The 18,384-nt window shown below is 46.9% G+C and overlaps 1 protein-coding gene across 1 annotated transcript in view; it reads right to left on the minus strand.

The window, feature by feature from the left end:
• Positions 1–18,384, minus strand: part of LOC135515556 (carboxypeptidase M-like) — a 113,692-nt gene that overhangs the window by 6,844 nt on the left and 88,464 nt on the right. Inside the window, exons 5-8 of the mRNA XM_064939176.1 lie at positions 15,779–15,966; positions 13,175–13,345; positions 10,577–10,729; positions 714–862 (exon numbers count right to left, since the gene is read on the minus strand). Of these exons, the coding sequence (XP_064795248.1) occupies positions 714–862; positions 10,577–10,729; positions 13,175–13,345; positions 15,779–15,966 (661 nt within the window). The remainder of the gene's footprint in view (positions 1–713; positions 863–10,576; positions 10,730–13,174; positions 13,346–15,778; positions 15,967–18,384) is intronic.

Below are 18,384 nucleotides of genomic sequence, written 5' to 3' on the forward strand. Positions count from 1 at the left end.
ATGGCACCCTATTCCCTATATATAGTGGAATAGGGCTCCGGTCAAAAGTAGTGCACTCCATAGGGAATAGGGTGCCAGCAACAGCAGTAGTTGAATAAACCCTAACTATCAGTACTACCACCAGAGGGGGCTGTCTCACCCTAAAGGTGTAGTTGCCTAGCAGCAGCAGTAGTTGAATAAACCTAAACTATCAGCTCTACCACCAGAGGGGGCTGTCTCACCCTAAAGGTGCGGTTGCCTGGCAGCAGCAGTAGTTGAATAAACCCTAACTATCAGTACTACCACCAGAGGGGGCTGTCTCACCCTAAAGGTGTAGTTGCCTAGCAGCAGCAGTAGTTGAATAAACCTAAACTATCAGCACTACCACCAGAGGGGGCTGTCTCACCCTAAAGGTGTAGTTGCCTAGCAGCAGCAGTAGTTGAATAAACCCTAACTATCAGCACTACCACCAGAGGGGGCTGTCTCACCCTAAAGGTGTGGTTGCCTGGCAACAGCAGTAGTTGAATAAACCCTAACTATCAGTACTACCACCAGAGGGGGCTGTCTCACCCTAAAGGTGCGGTTGCCTGGCAACAGCAGTAGTTGAATAAACCCTAACTATCAGTACTACCACCAGAGGGGGCTGTCTCACCCTAAAGGTGCGGTTGCCTGGCAACAGCAGTAGTTGAATAAACCCTAACTATCAGTACTACCACCAGAGGGGGCTGTCTCACCCTAAAGGTGTAGTTGCCTGGCAGCAGCAGTCTGTAGTATTCTCCATGGCGGTCGGTTCTGAAGGGACAGAGGTTCTGTCTCCCCTCCACCTCCACCAGAGCATTCTGTGATGGGTTTCCCTCCGCGTCCATCACCTGCCCTTTCACACCTAGAGACACACACACACACACACACACACACACACACACACACACACACACACACACACACACACACACACACACACACACACACACACACACACACACACACACACACACACACACACACACACACACAGAGCAGGACGGAAGGAGAGAAAGACAATCAATACCAACCAAGCCAATTGGTTTTCAATTTATGGTCATCCAAATTGTTAAAAGGTTTTTAAAACCATTCGAGTAAATGCAACAGTTGAACAACGGACGAAATTCCTCCAAAACTCCATCAGGTATCGACTGGATTATAGCACATAAAACATTTTACTGGAACAGACAAATAATACCTGGGATTTTGGTACTCAATGTCAAATTTCACTTTTATTTTCTTAGCATTCACTCATATGCACATTTTGTAATGGTATCTGGTATTTAAAACAATATGTGTTCAAATAAAGAAAACGACTTATGCCTCATTTGCATAAACACACGAGGTAATTTGCATATATGAATAAATTCACCTAGGTGGAACTGGCCTGCAACCACCAACCACTAGCTCTGTCTAGGCCTACCTGCTCGGTCTAGACAGCCTCATTCATTACTGTTGTCAAGTTGTGTTGCATAATTCAACATGTTGCGTCACTAGCAGGATAGCCTCAGATTAAAGATCAACAGGCTTGGCTCTAGATCACATCTATCTAAACAGACATAATATCACTATCGTCCCAGTGTTCATTTTCAGGAAGTTGCTTTCATGTCAGCTCATCTAATTTGTAAACATTAAAAAAAACGACAGACACAAGCAAAGACTATGAAAGATTCACAGGAGTAAAATGAATGTAATCAATCCAGCGAGATTTAAGTGCCAAGTGGATTTCGCCCCTCCCCCTCACACACAGGAAATAGATCTTCAGGTGGGCGGAGTTTGCGCGCTGCTACTCCAATTGTCCGGCTGTTAGTTAGACGATACCCCATGAACTATTCAGAAAGGGGCGGAGTTTCCCCCTTCTTAACTTTACTGGAATGAATGAACCCTTCGTCGCCCTATTCTGTGTTTACCTCGACACAACACAGGAGAACAGTCAGACTATTCTGTGTTTAACACAACACAGGAGAACAGTCAGACTATTCTGTGTTTAACACAACACAGGAGAACAGTCACACTATTCTGTGTTTAACACAACACAGGAGAACAGTCACACTATTCTGTGTTTAACACAACACAGGAGAACAGTCAGACTATTCTGTGTTTAACACAACACAGGAGAACAGTCACCCTATTCTGTGTTTACCTCGACACAACACAGGAGAACAGTCAGACTATTCTGTGTTTAACACAACACAGGAGAACAGTCAGACTATTCTGTGTTTAACACAACACAGGAGAACAGTCAGACTATTCTGTGTTTACCTCGACACAACACAGGAGAACAGTCAGACTATTCTGTGTTTAACACAACACAGGAGAACAGTCAGACTATTCTGTGTTTACCTCGACACAACACAGGAGAACAGTCAGACTATTCTGTGTTTACCTCGACACAACACAGGAGAACAGTCAGACTATTCTGTGTTTACCTCGACACAACACAGGAGAACAGTCAGACTATTCTGTGTTTACCTCGACACAACACAGGAGAACAGTCAGACTATTCTGTGTTTACCTCGACACAACACAGGAGAACAGTCAGACTATTCTGTGTTTACCTCGACACAACACAGGAGAACAGTCAGACTATTCTGTGTTTACCTCGACACAACACAGGAGAACAGTCAGACTATTCTGTGTTTACCTCGACACAACACAGGAGAACAGTCAGACTATTCTGTGTTTACCTCGACACAACACAGGAGAACAGTCGCCCTATTCTGTGTTTACCTCGACACAACACAGGAGAACAGTCAGACTATTCTGTGTTTACCTCGACACAACACAGGAGAACAGTCACCCTATTCTGTGTTTACCTCGACACAACACAGGAGAACAGTCAGACTATTCTGTGTTTACCTCGACACAACACAGGAGAACAGTCAGACTATTCTGTGTTTACCTCGACACAACACAGGAGAACAGTCAGACTATTCTGTGTTTACCTCGACACAACACAGGAGAACAGTCACACTATTCTGTGTTTACCTCGACACAACACAGGAGAACAGTCAGACTATTCTGTGTTTACCTCGACACAACACAGGAGAACAGTCACACTATTCTGTGTTTACCTCGACACAACACAGGAGAACAGTCAGACTATTCTGTGTTTACCTCGACACAACACAGGAGAACAGTCAGACTATTCTGTGTTTACCTCGACACAACACAGGAGAACAGTCAGACTATTCTGTGTTTACCTCGACACAACACAGGAGAACAGTCAGACTATTCTGTGTTTAACACAACACAGGAGAACAGTCGCCCTATTCTGTGTTTACCTCGACACAACACAGGAGAACAGTCAGACTATTCTGTGTTTACCTCGACACAACACAGGAGAACAGTCGCCCTATTCTGTGTTTACCTCGACACAACACAGGAGAACAGTCAGACTATTCTGTGTTTACCTCGACACAACACAGGAGAACAGTCAGACTATTCTGTGTTTACCTCGACACAACACAGGAGAACAGTCAGACTATTCTGTGTTTACCTCGACACAACACAGGAGAACAGTCAGACTATTCTGTGTTTACCTCGACACAACACAGGAGAACAGTCACCCTATTCTGTGTTTACCTCGACACAACACAGGAGAACAGTCAGACTATTCTGTGTTTACCTCGACACAACACAGGAGAACAGTCAGACTATTCTGTGTTTACCTCGACACAACACAGGAGAACAGTCAGACTATTCTGTGTTTACCTCGACACAACACAGGAGAACAGTCAGACTATTCTGTGTTTACCTCGACACAACACAGGAGAACAGTCACCCTATTCTGTGTTTACCTCGACACAACACAGGAGAACAGTCAGACTATTCTGTGTTTACCTCGACACAACACAGGAGAACAGTCGCCCTATTCTGTGTTTACCTCGACACAACACAGGAGAACAGTCAGACTATTCTGTGTTTACCTCGACACAACACAGGAGAACAGTCACCCTATTCTGTGTTTACCTCGACACAACACAGGAGAACAGTCAGACTATTCTGTGTTTACCTCGACACAACACAGGAGAACAGTCAGACTATTCTGTGTTTACCTCGACACAACACAGGAGAACAGTCAGACTATTCTGTGTTTACCTCGACACAACACAGGAGAACAGTCACACTATTCTGTGTTTACCTCGACACAACACAGGAGAACAGTCACACTATTCTGTGTTTACCTCGACACAACACAGGAGAACAGTCAGACTATTCTGTGTTTACCTCGACACAACACAGGAGAACAGTCAGACTATTCTGTGTTTACCTCGACACAACACAGGAGAACAGTCAGACTATTCTGTGTTTACCTCGACACAACACAGGAGAACAGTCACCCTATTCTGTGTTTACCTCGACACAACACAGGAGAACAGTCAGACTATTCTGTGTTTACCTCGACACAACACAGGAGAACAGTCAGACTATTCTGTGTTTACCTCGACACAACACAGGAGAACAGTCAGACTATTCTGTGTTTACCTCGACACAACACAGGAGAACAGTCACCCTATTCTGTGTTTACCTCGACACAACACAGGAGAACAGTCAGACTATTCTGTGTTTACCTCGACACAACACAGGAGAACAGTCAGACTATTCTGTGTTTACCTCGACACAACACAGGAGAACAGTCACCCTATTCTGTGTTTACCTCGACACAACACAGGAGAACAGTCAGACTATTCTGTGTTTACCTCGACACAACACAGGAGAACAGTCAGACTATTCTGTGTTTAACACAACACAGGAGAACAGTCAGACTATTCTGTGTTTACCTCGACACAACACAGGAGAACAGTCAGACTATTCTGTGTTTAACACAACACAGGAGAACAGTCAGACTATTCTGTGTTTACATCGACACAACACAGGAGAACAGTCACCCTATTCTGTGTTTACCTCGACACAACACAGGAGAACAGTCAGACTATTCTGTGTTTAACACAACACAGGAGAACAGTAAGACTATTCTGTGTTTACCTCAACACAACACAGGAGAACAGTCAGACTATTCTGTGTTTACCTCGACACAACACAGGAGAACAGTAAGACTATTCTGTGTTTACCTCGACACAACACAGGAGAACAGTCAGACTATTCTGTGTTTACCTCGACACAACACAGGAGAACAGTCAGACTATTCTGTGTTTACCTCGACACAACACAGGAGAACAGTCAGACTATTCTGTGTTTAACACAACACAGGAGAACAGTCAGACTATTCTGTGTTTACCTCGACACAACACAGGAGAACAGTCACCCTATTCTGTGTTTACCTCGACACAACACAGGAGAACAGTCAGACTATTCTGTGTTTAACACAACACAACACAGGAGAACAGTCAGACTATTCTGTGTTTACCTTGACACAACACAGGAGAACAGTCAGACTATTCTGTGTTTACATCGACACAACACAGGAGAACAGTCACCCTATTCTGTGTTTACCTCGACACAACACAGGAGAACAGTCAGACTATTCTGTGTTTAACACAACACAGGAGAACAGTAAGACTATTCTGTGTTTACCTCAACACAACACAGGAGAACAGTCAGACTATTCTGTGTTTACCTCGACACAACACAGGAGAACAGTAAGACTATTCTGTGTTTACCTCGACACAACACAGGAGAACAGTCAGACTATTCTGTGTTTACCTCGACACAACACAGGAGAACAGTCAGACTATTCTGTGTTTACCTCGACACAACACAGGAGAACAGTCAGACTATTCTGTGTTTAACACAACACAGGAGAACAGTCAGACTATTCTGTGTTTACCTCGACACAACACAGGAGAACAGTCACCCTATTCTGTGTTTACCTCGACACAACACAGGAGAACAGTCAGACTATTCTGTGTTTAACACAACACAACACAGGAGAACAGTCAGACTATTCTGTGTTTACCTTGACACAACACAGGAGAACAGTCAGACTATTCTGTGTTTACCTCGACACAACACAGGAGAACAGTCACCCTATTCTGTGTTTACCTCGACACAACACAGGAGAACAGTCAGACTATTCTGTGTTTAACACAACACAGGAGAACAGTCAGACTATTCTGTGTTTACCTCGACACAACACAGGAGAACAGTCAGACTATTCTGGAAAAGCTTTCGACTGGACTACAGGGGGAGCTTCTGTTGGGTTATTAAATATGACCTTTTAGCCAGGGTCACATTACAGTGGTGATTGTTGTGATGTCAGTTGAAGCACCAAGCATCACACCGACTCTCCTCTGCATCCCAAATGGCGCCCTAATACCTATATAGTGAACTACTTGACCAGAGTCCTATGGCACCTTATTCCCTATATAATGCACTACTTTTGGCCAGGGCCCACATCCCAAATGGCACGATATTCCCTATATAGGACACCACTTTTGACCGTGATGACTGACCTGGACCAGGAGTCATCCCAGGGTAGAAGACCGTGATGACTGACCTGGACCAAGAGTCGTCCCAGGGTAGACCGTGATGACTGACCTGGACCAGGAGTCATCCCAGGGTAGACCGTGATGACTGACCTGGACCAGGAGTCGTCCCAGGGTAGACCGTGATGACTGACCTGGACCAGGAGTCATCCCAGGGTAGACCGTGATGACTGACCTGGACCAGGAGTCGTCCCAGGGTAGAAGACCGTGATGACTGACCTGGACCAAGAGTCGTCCCAGGGTAGACCGTGATGACTGACCTGGACCAGGAGTCGTACCAGGGTAGACAGTGATGACTGACCTGGATCAAGAGTCATCCCAGGGTAGAAGACCGTGATGACTGACCTGGACCAGGAGTCATCCCAGGGTAGAAGACCGTGATGACTGACCTGGACCAGGAGTCGTCCCAGGGTAGACCGTGATGACTGACCTGGACCAGGAGTCGTACCAGGGTAGACCGTGATGACTGACCTGGACCAGCAGTCATCCCAGGGTAGACCGTGATGACTGACCTGGACCAGGAGTCATCCCAGGGTAGACCATGATGACTGACCTGGACCAGGAGTCGTCCCAGGGTAGAAGACCGTGATGACTGACCCTGACCAGGAGTCGTCCCAGGGTAGAAGACCGTGATGACTGACCTGGACCAGGAGTCGTCCCAGGGTAGACCGTGATGACTGACCTGGACCAGGAGTCGTACCAGGGTAGACCGTGATGACTGACCTGGACCAGCAGTCATCCCAGGGTAGACCGTGATGACTGACCTGGACCAGGAGTCATCCCAGGGTAGACCATGATGACTGACCTGGACCAGGAGTCGTCCCAGGGTAGAAGACCGTGATGACTGACCCTGACCAGGAGTCGTCCCAGGGTAGAAGACCGTGATGACTGACCTGGACCAGCAGTCGTACCAGGGTAGACCGTGATGACTGACCTGGACCAGGAGTCATCCCAGGGTAGACCGTGATGACTGACCCGGACCAGGAGTCATCCCAGGGTAGACCGTGATGACTGACCCTGACCAGGAGTCGTCCCAGGGTAGAAGACCGTGATGACTGACCTGGACCAGGAGTCGTCCCAGGGTAGAAGACCGTGATGACTGACCTGGACCAAGAGTCGTCCCAGGGTAGACCGTGATGACTGACCTGGACCAGGAGTCGTACCAGGGTAGACCGTGATGACTGACCCTGACCAGGAGTCGTCCCAGGGTAGAAGACCGTGATGACTGACCTGGACCAAGAGTCGTCCCAGGGTAGAAGACCGTGATGACTGACCTGGACCAGGAGTCGTACCAGGGTAGACCGTGATGACTGACCTGGACCAGGAGTCGTACCAGGGTAGACCGTGATGACTGACCTGGACCAGGAGTCATCCCAGGGTAGACCGTGATGACTGACCTGGACCAGGAGTCATCCCAGGGTAGACCGTGATGACTGACCCGGACCAGGAGTCATCCCAGGGTAGAAGACCGTGATGACTGATCTGGACCAGGAATCATCCCAGGGTAGAAGACCGTGGTGACTGATCTGGACCAGGAATCATCCCAGGGTAGAAGACCGTGATGACTGACCTGGACCAAGAGTCGTCCCAGGGTAGAAGACCGTGATGACTGACCCGGACCAGGAGTCGTCCCAGGGTAGACCGTGATGACTGACCTGGACCAGCAGTCATCCCAGGGTAGACCGTGATGACTGACCCGGACCAGGAGTCATCCCAGGGTAGAAGACCGTGATGACTGACCTGGACCAAGAGTCGTCCCAGGGTAGAAGACCGTGATGACTGACCCGGACCAGGAGTCGTCCCAGGGTAGACCGTGATGACTGACCTGGACCAGCAGTCATCCCAGGGTAGAAGACCGTGATGACTGACCTGGACCAGGAGTCGTCCCAGGGTAGACCGTGATGACTGACCTGGACCAGCAGTCATCCCAGGGTAGACCGTGATGACTGACCCGGACCAGGAGTCGTCCCAGGGTAGAAGACCGTGATGACTGACCTGGACCAGGAATCATCCCAGGGTAGAAGACCGTGATGACTGACCTGGACCAGGAGTCGTCCCAGGGTAGAAGACCGTGATGACTGACCCGGACCAGGAGTCGTCCCAGGGTAGACCGTGATGACTGACCTGGACCAGCAGTCATCCCAGGGTAGACCATGATGACTGACCCGGACCAGGAGTCATCCCAGGGTAGACCGTGATGACTGACCTGGACCAGGAGTCGTCCCAGGGTAGACCGTGATGACTGACCCGGACCAGGAGTCGTCCCAGGGTAGACCATGATGACTGACCTGGACCAGGAGTCGTCCCAGGGTAGACCATGATGACTGACCTGGACCAGGAATCATTCCAGGGTAGACCGTGATGACTGACCTGGACCAGCAGTCATCCCAGGGTAGACCATGATGACTGACCCGGACCAGGAGTCGTCCCAGGGTAGACCGTGATGACTGACCCTGACCAGGAGTCGTCCCAGGGTAGACCGTGATGACTGACCTGGACCAGCAGTCGTCCCAGGGTAGACCGTGATGACTGACCTGGACCAGGAGTCGTCCCAGGGTAGACCGTGATGACTGACCTGGACCAGGAGTCATCCCAGGGTAGAAGACCGTGATGACTGACCTGGACCAGGAGTCGTCCCAGGGTAGACCATGATGACTGACCTGGACCAGGAGTCGTCCCAGGGTAGAAGACCGTGATGACTGACCTGGACCAGGAGTCATCCCAGGGTAGACCGTGATGACTGACCCAGACCAGGAGTCGTCCCAGGGTAGACCGTGATGACTGACCCGGACCAGGAGTCATCCCAGGGTAGAAGACCGTGATGACTGACCTGGACCAGGAGTCGTCCCAGGGTAGAAGACCGTGATGACTGACCTGGACCAGGAGTCATCCCAGGGTAGACCGTGATGACTGACCCGGACCAGGAGTCGTCCCAGGGTAGACCGTGATGACTGACCCGGACCAGGAGTCGTCCCAGGGTAGAAGACCGTGATGACTGACCCGGACCAGGAGTCGTCCCAGGGTAGAAGACCGTGATGACTGACCCGGACCAGGAGTCGTCCCAGGGTAGAAGACCGTGATGACTGACCCGGACCAGGAGTCGTCCCAGGGTAGACCGTGATGACTGACCTGGACCAGCAGTCATCCCAGGGTAGACCATTGTTGTGAGATCTGATCTGTAGATCTATTTTAGTGCCTGGGGGCTTTTCAGCATGTGACATAACATTGTGATTTTTTTTTTTTACAGAATTACCTTAAGCTTACATTCAATATCCACAAATCTTAAATTAATCGTTTAACCTTACCGATTCTTACCTAAATTAATCATACTACCACTGAAATGATCAAGCCACCACCTGGTAGTGAAACACTGTATAGCAGTATTGATTGATTTGATTGTATTTACGATAGACAGCGTGGTACTAACCCGCGACAGACAGCGTGGTACTTACCCACGATAGACAGCGTGGTACTAACCCACGATAGACAGCGTGGTACTAACCCGCGACAGGCAGCGTGGTACTGACCCACGATAGACAGCGTGGTACTAACCCGCGACAGACAGCGTGGTACTAACCCGCGACAGACAGCGTGGTACTAACCCGCGACAGACAGCGTGGTACTAACCCACGATAGACAGCGTGGTACTAACCCACGACAGACAGCGTGGTACTAACCCACGATAGACAGAGTGGTACTAACCCACGATAGACAGAGTGGTACTAACCCACGATAGACAGCACGGTACTAACCCATGATAGACAGCGTGGTACTAACCCGCGACAGACAGCGTGGTACAAACCTGTGACAGACAGCGTGGTACTAACCCGTGACAGACAGCGTGGTACTAACCCGCGACAGACAGCGTGGTACTAACCCACGATAGACAGCGTGGTACTAACCTGTGACAGACAGCGTGGTACTAACCCGCGATAGACAGAGTGGTACTAACCCGCGACAGACAGCGTGGTACTAACCCACGATAGGCAGCGTGGTACTAACCCACAATAGACAGAGTGGTACTAACCCGCGATAGACAGAGTGGTACTAACCCGCGATAGACAGCGTGGTACTAACCCACGATAGACAGCATGGTACTAACCCACGATAGACAGAGTGGTACTGACCCAGATGGACCTGTTGCATGTATGCCAGCAGCGCGGCCCGGTTGGCGTCCCAGAGCTCAGGCAGATCACTCTCTGGAGGGAATTTACAACAGGACAGCTCCAAGGTGATCTCTAGACACTGGCCCCACACGTAGTTATAGTCCTGCATCCCTCCTAGGAAACAGATAGAAAAACATGAAACTGAGCCAGACTGGAGCCATAATGGTGCTCTTCACTGTAGTCTATTAGACCAGTATCCTAGGAAACGGATAGAAAAACATGAAACTGAGCCAGACTAGAGCCATAATGGTGCTCTTCACTGTAGTCTATTAGACCAGTATCCTAGGAAACGGATAGAAAAACATGAAACTGAGCCAGACTGGAGCCATAATGGTGCTCGTCACTGTAGTCTATTAGACCAGTATCCTAGGAAACGGATAGAAAAACATGAAACTGAGCCAGACTGGAGCCATAATGGTGCTCTTTACTGTAGTCTATTAGACCAGTATCCTAGGAAACAGATAGAAAAACATGAAACTGAGCCAGACTAGAGCCATAATGGTGCTCGTCACTGTACCAGTCACTGTAGTCTATTAGACCAGTATCCTAGGAAACAGATAGAAAAACATGAAACTGAGCCAGACTGGAGCCATAATGGTGCTCGTCACTGTAGTCTATTAGACCAGTATCCTAGGAAACGGATAGAAAAACATGAAACTGATCCAGACTGGAGCCATAATGGTGCTCGCCACTTTAGTCTATTAGACCAGTATCCTAGGAAACGGATAGAAAAACATGAAACTGATCCAGACTAGAGCCATAATGGTGCTCTTCACTGCACCAGTCACTGTAGTCTATTAGACCAGTATCCTAGGAAACGGATAGAAAAACATGAAACTGAGCCAGACTGGGGCCATAATGGTGCTCTTCACTGCACCAGTCACTGTAGTCTATTAGACCAGTATCCTAGGAAACGGATAGAAAAACATGAAACTGAGCCAGACTGGAGCCATAATGGTGCTCTTCACTGCACCAGTCACTGTAGTCTATTAGACCAGTATCCTAGGAAACGGATAGAAAAACATGAAACTGAGCCAGACTGGAGCCATAATGGTGCTCGTCACTGTAGTCTATTAGACCAGTATCCTAGGAAACGGATAGAAAAACATGAAACTGAGCCAGACTAGAGCCATAATGGTGCTCGTCACTGTAGTCTATTAGACCAGTATCCTAGGAAACGGATAGAAAAACATGAAACTGAGCCAGACTGGAGCCATAATGGTGCTCGTCACTGCACCAGTCACCGTAGTCTATTAGACCAGTATCCTAGGAAACGGATAGAAAAACATGAAACTGAACCAGACTGGAGCCATAATGGTGCTCGTCACTGTAGTCTATTAGACCAGTATCCTAGGAAACGGATAGAAAAACATGAAACTGAGCCAGACTGGAGCCATAATGGTGCTCGTCACTGTAGTCTATTAGACCAGTATCCTAGGAAACGGATAGAACAACATGAAACTGAACCAGACTGGAGCCATAATGGTGCTCGTCACTGTAGTCTATTAGACCAGTATCCTAGGAAACGGATAGAAAAACATGAAACTGAGCCAGACTAGAGCCATAATGGTGCTTGTCACTGCACCAGTCACTGTAGTCTATTAGACCAGTATCCTAGGAAACAGATAGAAAAACATGAAACTGAGCCAGACTAGAGCCATAATGGTGCTCGTCACTGTAGTCTATTAGACCAGTATCCTAGGAAACGGATAGAAAAACATGAAACTGAGCCAGACTGGAGCCATAATGGTGCTCGTCACTGTAGTCTATTAGACCAGTATCCTAGGAAACGGATAGAAAAACATGAAACTGAGCCAGACTGGAGCCATAATGGTGCTCGTCACTGCACCAGTCACTGTAGTCTATTAGACCAGTATCCTAGGAAACGGATAGAAAAACATGAAACTGAGCCAGACTAGAGCCATAATGGTGCTCGTCACTGTAGTCTATTAGACCAGTATCCTAGGAAACGGATAGAAAAACATGAAACTGAGCCAGACTGGAGCCATAATGGTGCTCGTCACTGTAGTCTATTAGACCAGTATCCTAGGAAACGGATAGAAAAACATGAAACTGAGCCAGACTAGAGCCATAATGGTGCTTGTCACTGCACCAGTCACTGTCGTCTATTAGACCAGTTTCTATAGGGTGAAGGGACATAATGACTGAACGTACATGTGCAGTTCTATATATATTCTACACTGAGATGATGCGGAAAACTCCGGAACATTTACATAAATCTCCCATTGACATCAATGATCGGATGTCTTAGCAACTCTGCTAAATCTTAACCCAATATCTCCAGGGTTGATGACAACACGGACAAGTTGACCCAGCGAAAGGTCATGTATGTACAGTCGTGGTCAAAAGTTTTGAGAATGACACAAACATTAATTTTCACAACACGACTGTAAACGTGACCTCTAGTATTAGTACTGTATCGAATTTATCCCGTTTTGAACTATGAACCCGGGGGAGGGGGGGGGCAGCTTGCGACTATCAACCCAACACCCTTAACTATTACCCCAGATCTGTAAGCTGATAGATGTATTGACTGACCTGGCAGAGGGTACCAGTAGTAGCCGTTGGTGATGCCCTCCTTAAAGTCCTTGGAGTCGTAACAGTGGTCTCCCTTGTGCATCTTGCTGTGGGTGTAGGAGTAGGTCTTAGCCAGCTGGATCAACACGTCGTTGTCGGGGGCAACACTGGATCCACTCTGCAGCTCACTACCTGTGTGACAACACAACACGTCAACCTGTTCCCTATATAGTGCACTACTTTAGACCAGAGCCCTATTCCCTATATAGTGCACTACTTTAGACCAGAGCCCTATTCCCTATATAGTGCACTACTTTAGACCAGAGCCCTATTCCCTATATAGTGCACTACTTTAGACCAGAGCCCTATTCCCTATATAGTACACTACTTTAGACCAGAGCCCTATTCCCTATATAGTACACTACTTTAGACCAGAGCCCTATTCCCTATATAGTACACTACTTTAGACCAGAGCCCTATTCCCTATATAGTGCACTACTTTAGACCAGAGCCCTATTCCCTATATAGTACACTACTTTAGACCAGAGTCCTATTCCCTATATGGTACACTACTTTAGACCAGAGCCCTATATAGTACACTACTTTAGACCAGAGCCCTATTCCCTATATAGTGCACTACTTTAGACCAGAGCCCTATTCCCTATATAGTACACTACTTTAGACCAGAGTACAATTCCCTATATAGTACACTACTATAGACCAGAGCCCTATTCCCTATATAGTACACTACTTTAGACCAGAGGCCTATTCCCTATATAGTGCACTACTTTAGACCAGAGCCCTATATAGTACACTACTTTAGACCAGAGCCCTATTCCCTATATAGTGCACTACTTTAGACCAGAGCCCTATTCCCTATATAGTGCACTACTTTAGACCAGAGCCCTTTTCCCTATATAGTGCACTACTTTAGACCAGAGCCCTATTCCCTATATAGTACACTACTTTAGACCAGAGTACAATTCCCTATATAGTACACTACTATAGACCAGAGCCCTATTCCCTATATAGTACACTACTTTAGACCAGAGGCCTATTCCCTATATAGTGCACTACTTTAGACCAGAGTCCTATTCCCTATATAGTGCACTACTTTAGACCAGAGCCCTATTCCATATATAGTACACTACTTTAGACCAGAGCCCTATTCCCTATATAGTGCACTACTTTAGACCAGAGCCCTATTCCCTATATAGTACACTACTTTAGACCAGAGTACAATTCCCTATATAGTACACTACTATAGACCAGAACCCTATTCCCTATATAGTACACTACTTTAGACCAGAGGCCTATTCCCTATATAGTGCACTACTTTAGACCAGAGCCCTATTCCCTATATAGTGCACTACTTTAGACCAGAGTCCTATTCCCTATATAGTGCACTACTTTAGACCAGAGCCCTATTCCATATATAGTACACTACTTTAGACCAGAGCCCTATTCCCTATATAGTGTACTACTTTAGACCAGAACCCTATTCCCTATGTAGTACACTACTTTAGACCAGAGCCCTATTCCCTATATAGTGTACTACTTTAGACCAATGCCCTGGGCTATTTGGGACACAATGGAGACATAACCAATATTGATGTGATTGACTGATTGGTTGATCTATTGATCTCTTGACAGGGACACCTGTTGTTACTCTGTAGTCATTCTAGTAGTCTCTATATTAGACACCTGTTGATTCTCTACTCTGTAGTCAGTCTAGTAGTCTCTATATTAGACACCTGTTGTTACTCTGTAGTCATTCTAGTAGTCTCTATATTAGACACCTGTTGATTCTCTACTCTGTAGTCATTCTAGTAGTCTCTATATTAGACACCTGTTGTTACTCTGTAGTCAGTCTAGTAGTCTCTATATTAGACACCTGTTGATTCTCTACTCTGTAGTCATTCTAGTAGTCTCTATATTAGACACCTGTTGATTCTCTACTCTGTAGTCATTCTAGTAGTCTCTATATTAGACACCTGTTGATTCTCTACTCTGTAGTCATTCTAGTAGTCTCTATATTAGACACCTGTTGATTCTCTACTCTGTAGTCATTCTAGTAGTCTCTATATTAGACACCTGTTGTTACTCTGTAGTCAGTCTAGTAGTCTCTATATTAGACACCTGTTGATTCTCTACTCTGTAGTCATTCTAGTAGTCTCTATATTAGACACCTGTTGATTCTCTACTCTGTAGTCATTCTAGTAGTCTCTATATTAGACACCTGTTGATTCTCTACTCTGTAGTCATTCTAGTAGTCTCTATATTAGACACCTGTTGATTCTCTACTCTGTAGTCATTCTAGTAGTCTCTATATTAGACACCTGTTGATTCTCTACTCTGTAGTCATTCTAGTAGTCTCTATATTAGACACCTGTTGATTCTCTACTCTGTAGTCATTCTAGTAGTCTCTATATTAGACACCTGTTGATTCTCTACTCTGTAGTCATTCTAGTAGTCTCTATATTAGACACCTGTTGATTCTCTACTCTGTAGTCATTCTAGTAGTCTCTATATTAGACACCTGTTGATTCTCTACTCTGTAGTCATTCTAGTAGTCTCTATATTGGGATCACTCAGCCTCTTTCTCTCTTTCTGTGTGTAAAGTACCTCCGTTGCTGTTGTCGTAGGGGTAGCTGGCCACCACAGCCCCACCGTGCAGGTTGGCCGACAGGACGAAGCTCTCAGTCTTCAGCCAGTCCATAATGGCTCTCACCTCCATTTCTCTCATTCCACTCTCCTTCTTAGAGAAGGCATCTGGGAAGTTCCTGTTCAGATCGATGCCGTTCTTATTGAACCTGTCAGGGAACCATATGACAAAATACAGAATATTAAGTTCACTAGGTACCGACCAAATAAAATACAATTTTATTTGTCACATGCGCCAAATGCAACAGACCTTAGTGAAATGCTGAATACAACAGGTGTAGTAGACCTTACAGTGAAATGCTGAATACAACAGGTGTAGTTGACCTTACAGTGAAATGCTGAATACAACAGGTGTAGTAGACCGCACAGTGAAATGCTGAATACAACAGGTGTAGGTAGACCTTACAGTGAAATGCTGAATACAAACAGGTGTAGGTAGACCTTAGTGAAATGCTGAATACAACAGGTGTAGGTAGACCTTAGTGAAATGCTGAATACAACAGGTGTAGGTAGACCTTAGTGACATGCTGAATACAACAGGTGTAGTAGACCTTATAGTGAAATGCCGAATACAACAGGTGTAGTAGACCTTAGTGAAATGCTGAATACAACAGGTGTAGTAGACCTTAGTGAAATGCTGAATACAACTGGTGTAGGTAGACCTTAGTGAAATGCTGAATACAACAGGTGTAGATAGACCTTACAGTGAAATGCTGAATACAACAGGTGTAGTAGACCTTAGTGAAATGCTGAATACAACAGGTGTAGTAGACCTTACAGTGAAATGCTGAATACAACAGGTGTAGTAGACCTTAGTGAAATGCTGAATACAACAGGTGTAGTAGACCTTATTGAAATGCTTCCTTACAAGCCCTTAACCAACAATGCAGTTAAGAAAATACCAACAAAAAAAGTACGAGATAACAAATAATTAAATAGCAGCAGTAAATAACAATAGCGGGGCTATACACAGGGGGTACCGGTACAGAGTCAGTGTGCTGGGGCACCGGTGTTGATGTACATGTAGGTAGAGTTATTGAAGTGACTATGCATAGATAATAAGAGAGTAGCAGGGGTTTAAAATGGGGGGGCAATGCAAATCGTCTGGGTCGCAATTTGATTAGCTGTTGATTAGCTGTTCAGGAGTCTTATGGCTTGGGGGTAGAAGCTATTAAAGGGGCCTCGTGGACCTAGACTTGGCGCTCAGGTACCACTTGCTGTGCGGTAGCAGAGAGAACAGTCTATGACTAGGGTGGCTGGAGTCTGACCATTTTCAGGGCCTTCCTCTGACACCGCCTGGTATAGAGGTCTTGGATGGCAGGAAGCTTGGCCCCAGTGATGTACTGGGCTGTACACACTACCCTCTATAGCATCTATAGCACCTGGTATAGAGGTCCTGGATGGCAGGAAGCTTGGCCCCAGTGATGTACTGGACCGTATGCAGTACCCTCTGTAGTGCCTTGCGGTCGGAGGCCAAGCAGTTGCCATACCAGGCAGTGATGCAACCTGTCAGGATGCTCTTGATGGTGCAGCTGTAAAACCTTTTGAGGATCTGAGGACCCATGCCAAATCCTTTTAGTCTCCTGAGGGGGAGTAGATTTTGTCGTGCCCTCTTCACGACTGTCTTGGTGTGCTTGGACCATGTTAGTTTGTTGGTGATGTGGATGCCAATGAACTTGAAGCTCTCAACCTGCTCCATTGCAGCCCGTCGATGAGAATGGAGGCGTGCTCGGCCCTCTTTTTCCTGTAGTCCACAATCATCTCCTTTGTCTTGATCACGTTGAGGGAGAGGTTGTTGTCCTGGCACCACACGGTCAGGTCTCTGACCTCCTCCCTATAGGCTGTTTCATAGCTGTTGGTGATCAGGCCTACCACTGTTGTGTCATCAGCAAACTTAATGATGGTGTTGGAGTCATGCCTGGCTGTGCAGTCACGAGTGAACAGGGAGTACAGAAGGGGACTGAGCACGCACCCCTGAGGGGCTCCAGTGTTGAGGACCAGCGTGGCGGATGTGTCGTTACCTACCCTTACCACCTGGGGGTGGCCCGTCAGGAAGTCCAGGATCCAGTTGCAGAGGGAGGTGTTTAGTCCCAGGGTCCTTATCTTAGTGATGAGCTTTGAGGGCACTATGGTGTTGAACGCTGAGCTGTAGTCAATCAATAGTATTCTCAGATAGGTGTTCCTTTTGTCCAGGTGGGAAAGGGCAGTGTGGAGTGCAATAAAGATTGCATCATCTGTGGATCTGTTGGTGCAGTATGCAAATTGGAGTGGGTCTAGGGTTTCTGGGATAATGGTGATGTGAGCCATGACCAGCCTTTCAAAGCATTTCATGGCTACAGACGTGAGTGCTACGGGTCGGTAGTCATTAAGGCAGGTTACCTTAGTGTTCTTGGGCACAGGGACTATGGTGGTCTGCTTGAAACATGTTGGTATTACAGACAGGGAGAGGTTAAAAATGTCAGTGAAGACACTAGCCAGTTGGTCAGCGCATGCTCGGAGTACACGTCCTGGTAATCCATCTGGCCCTGCGGTCTTGAATGTTGACCTGTTGAAAAGGTCTTAATCAC

Source organism: Oncorhynchus masou, chromosome 27 (genome assembly GCF_036934945.1).
Source record: "Oncorhynchus masou masou isolate Uvic2021 chromosome 27, UVic_Omas_1.1, whole genome shotgun sequence".
Classification (NCBI taxonomy): domain Eukaryota; kingdom Metazoa; phylum Chordata; class Actinopteri; order Salmoniformes; family Salmonidae; genus Oncorhynchus; species Oncorhynchus masou.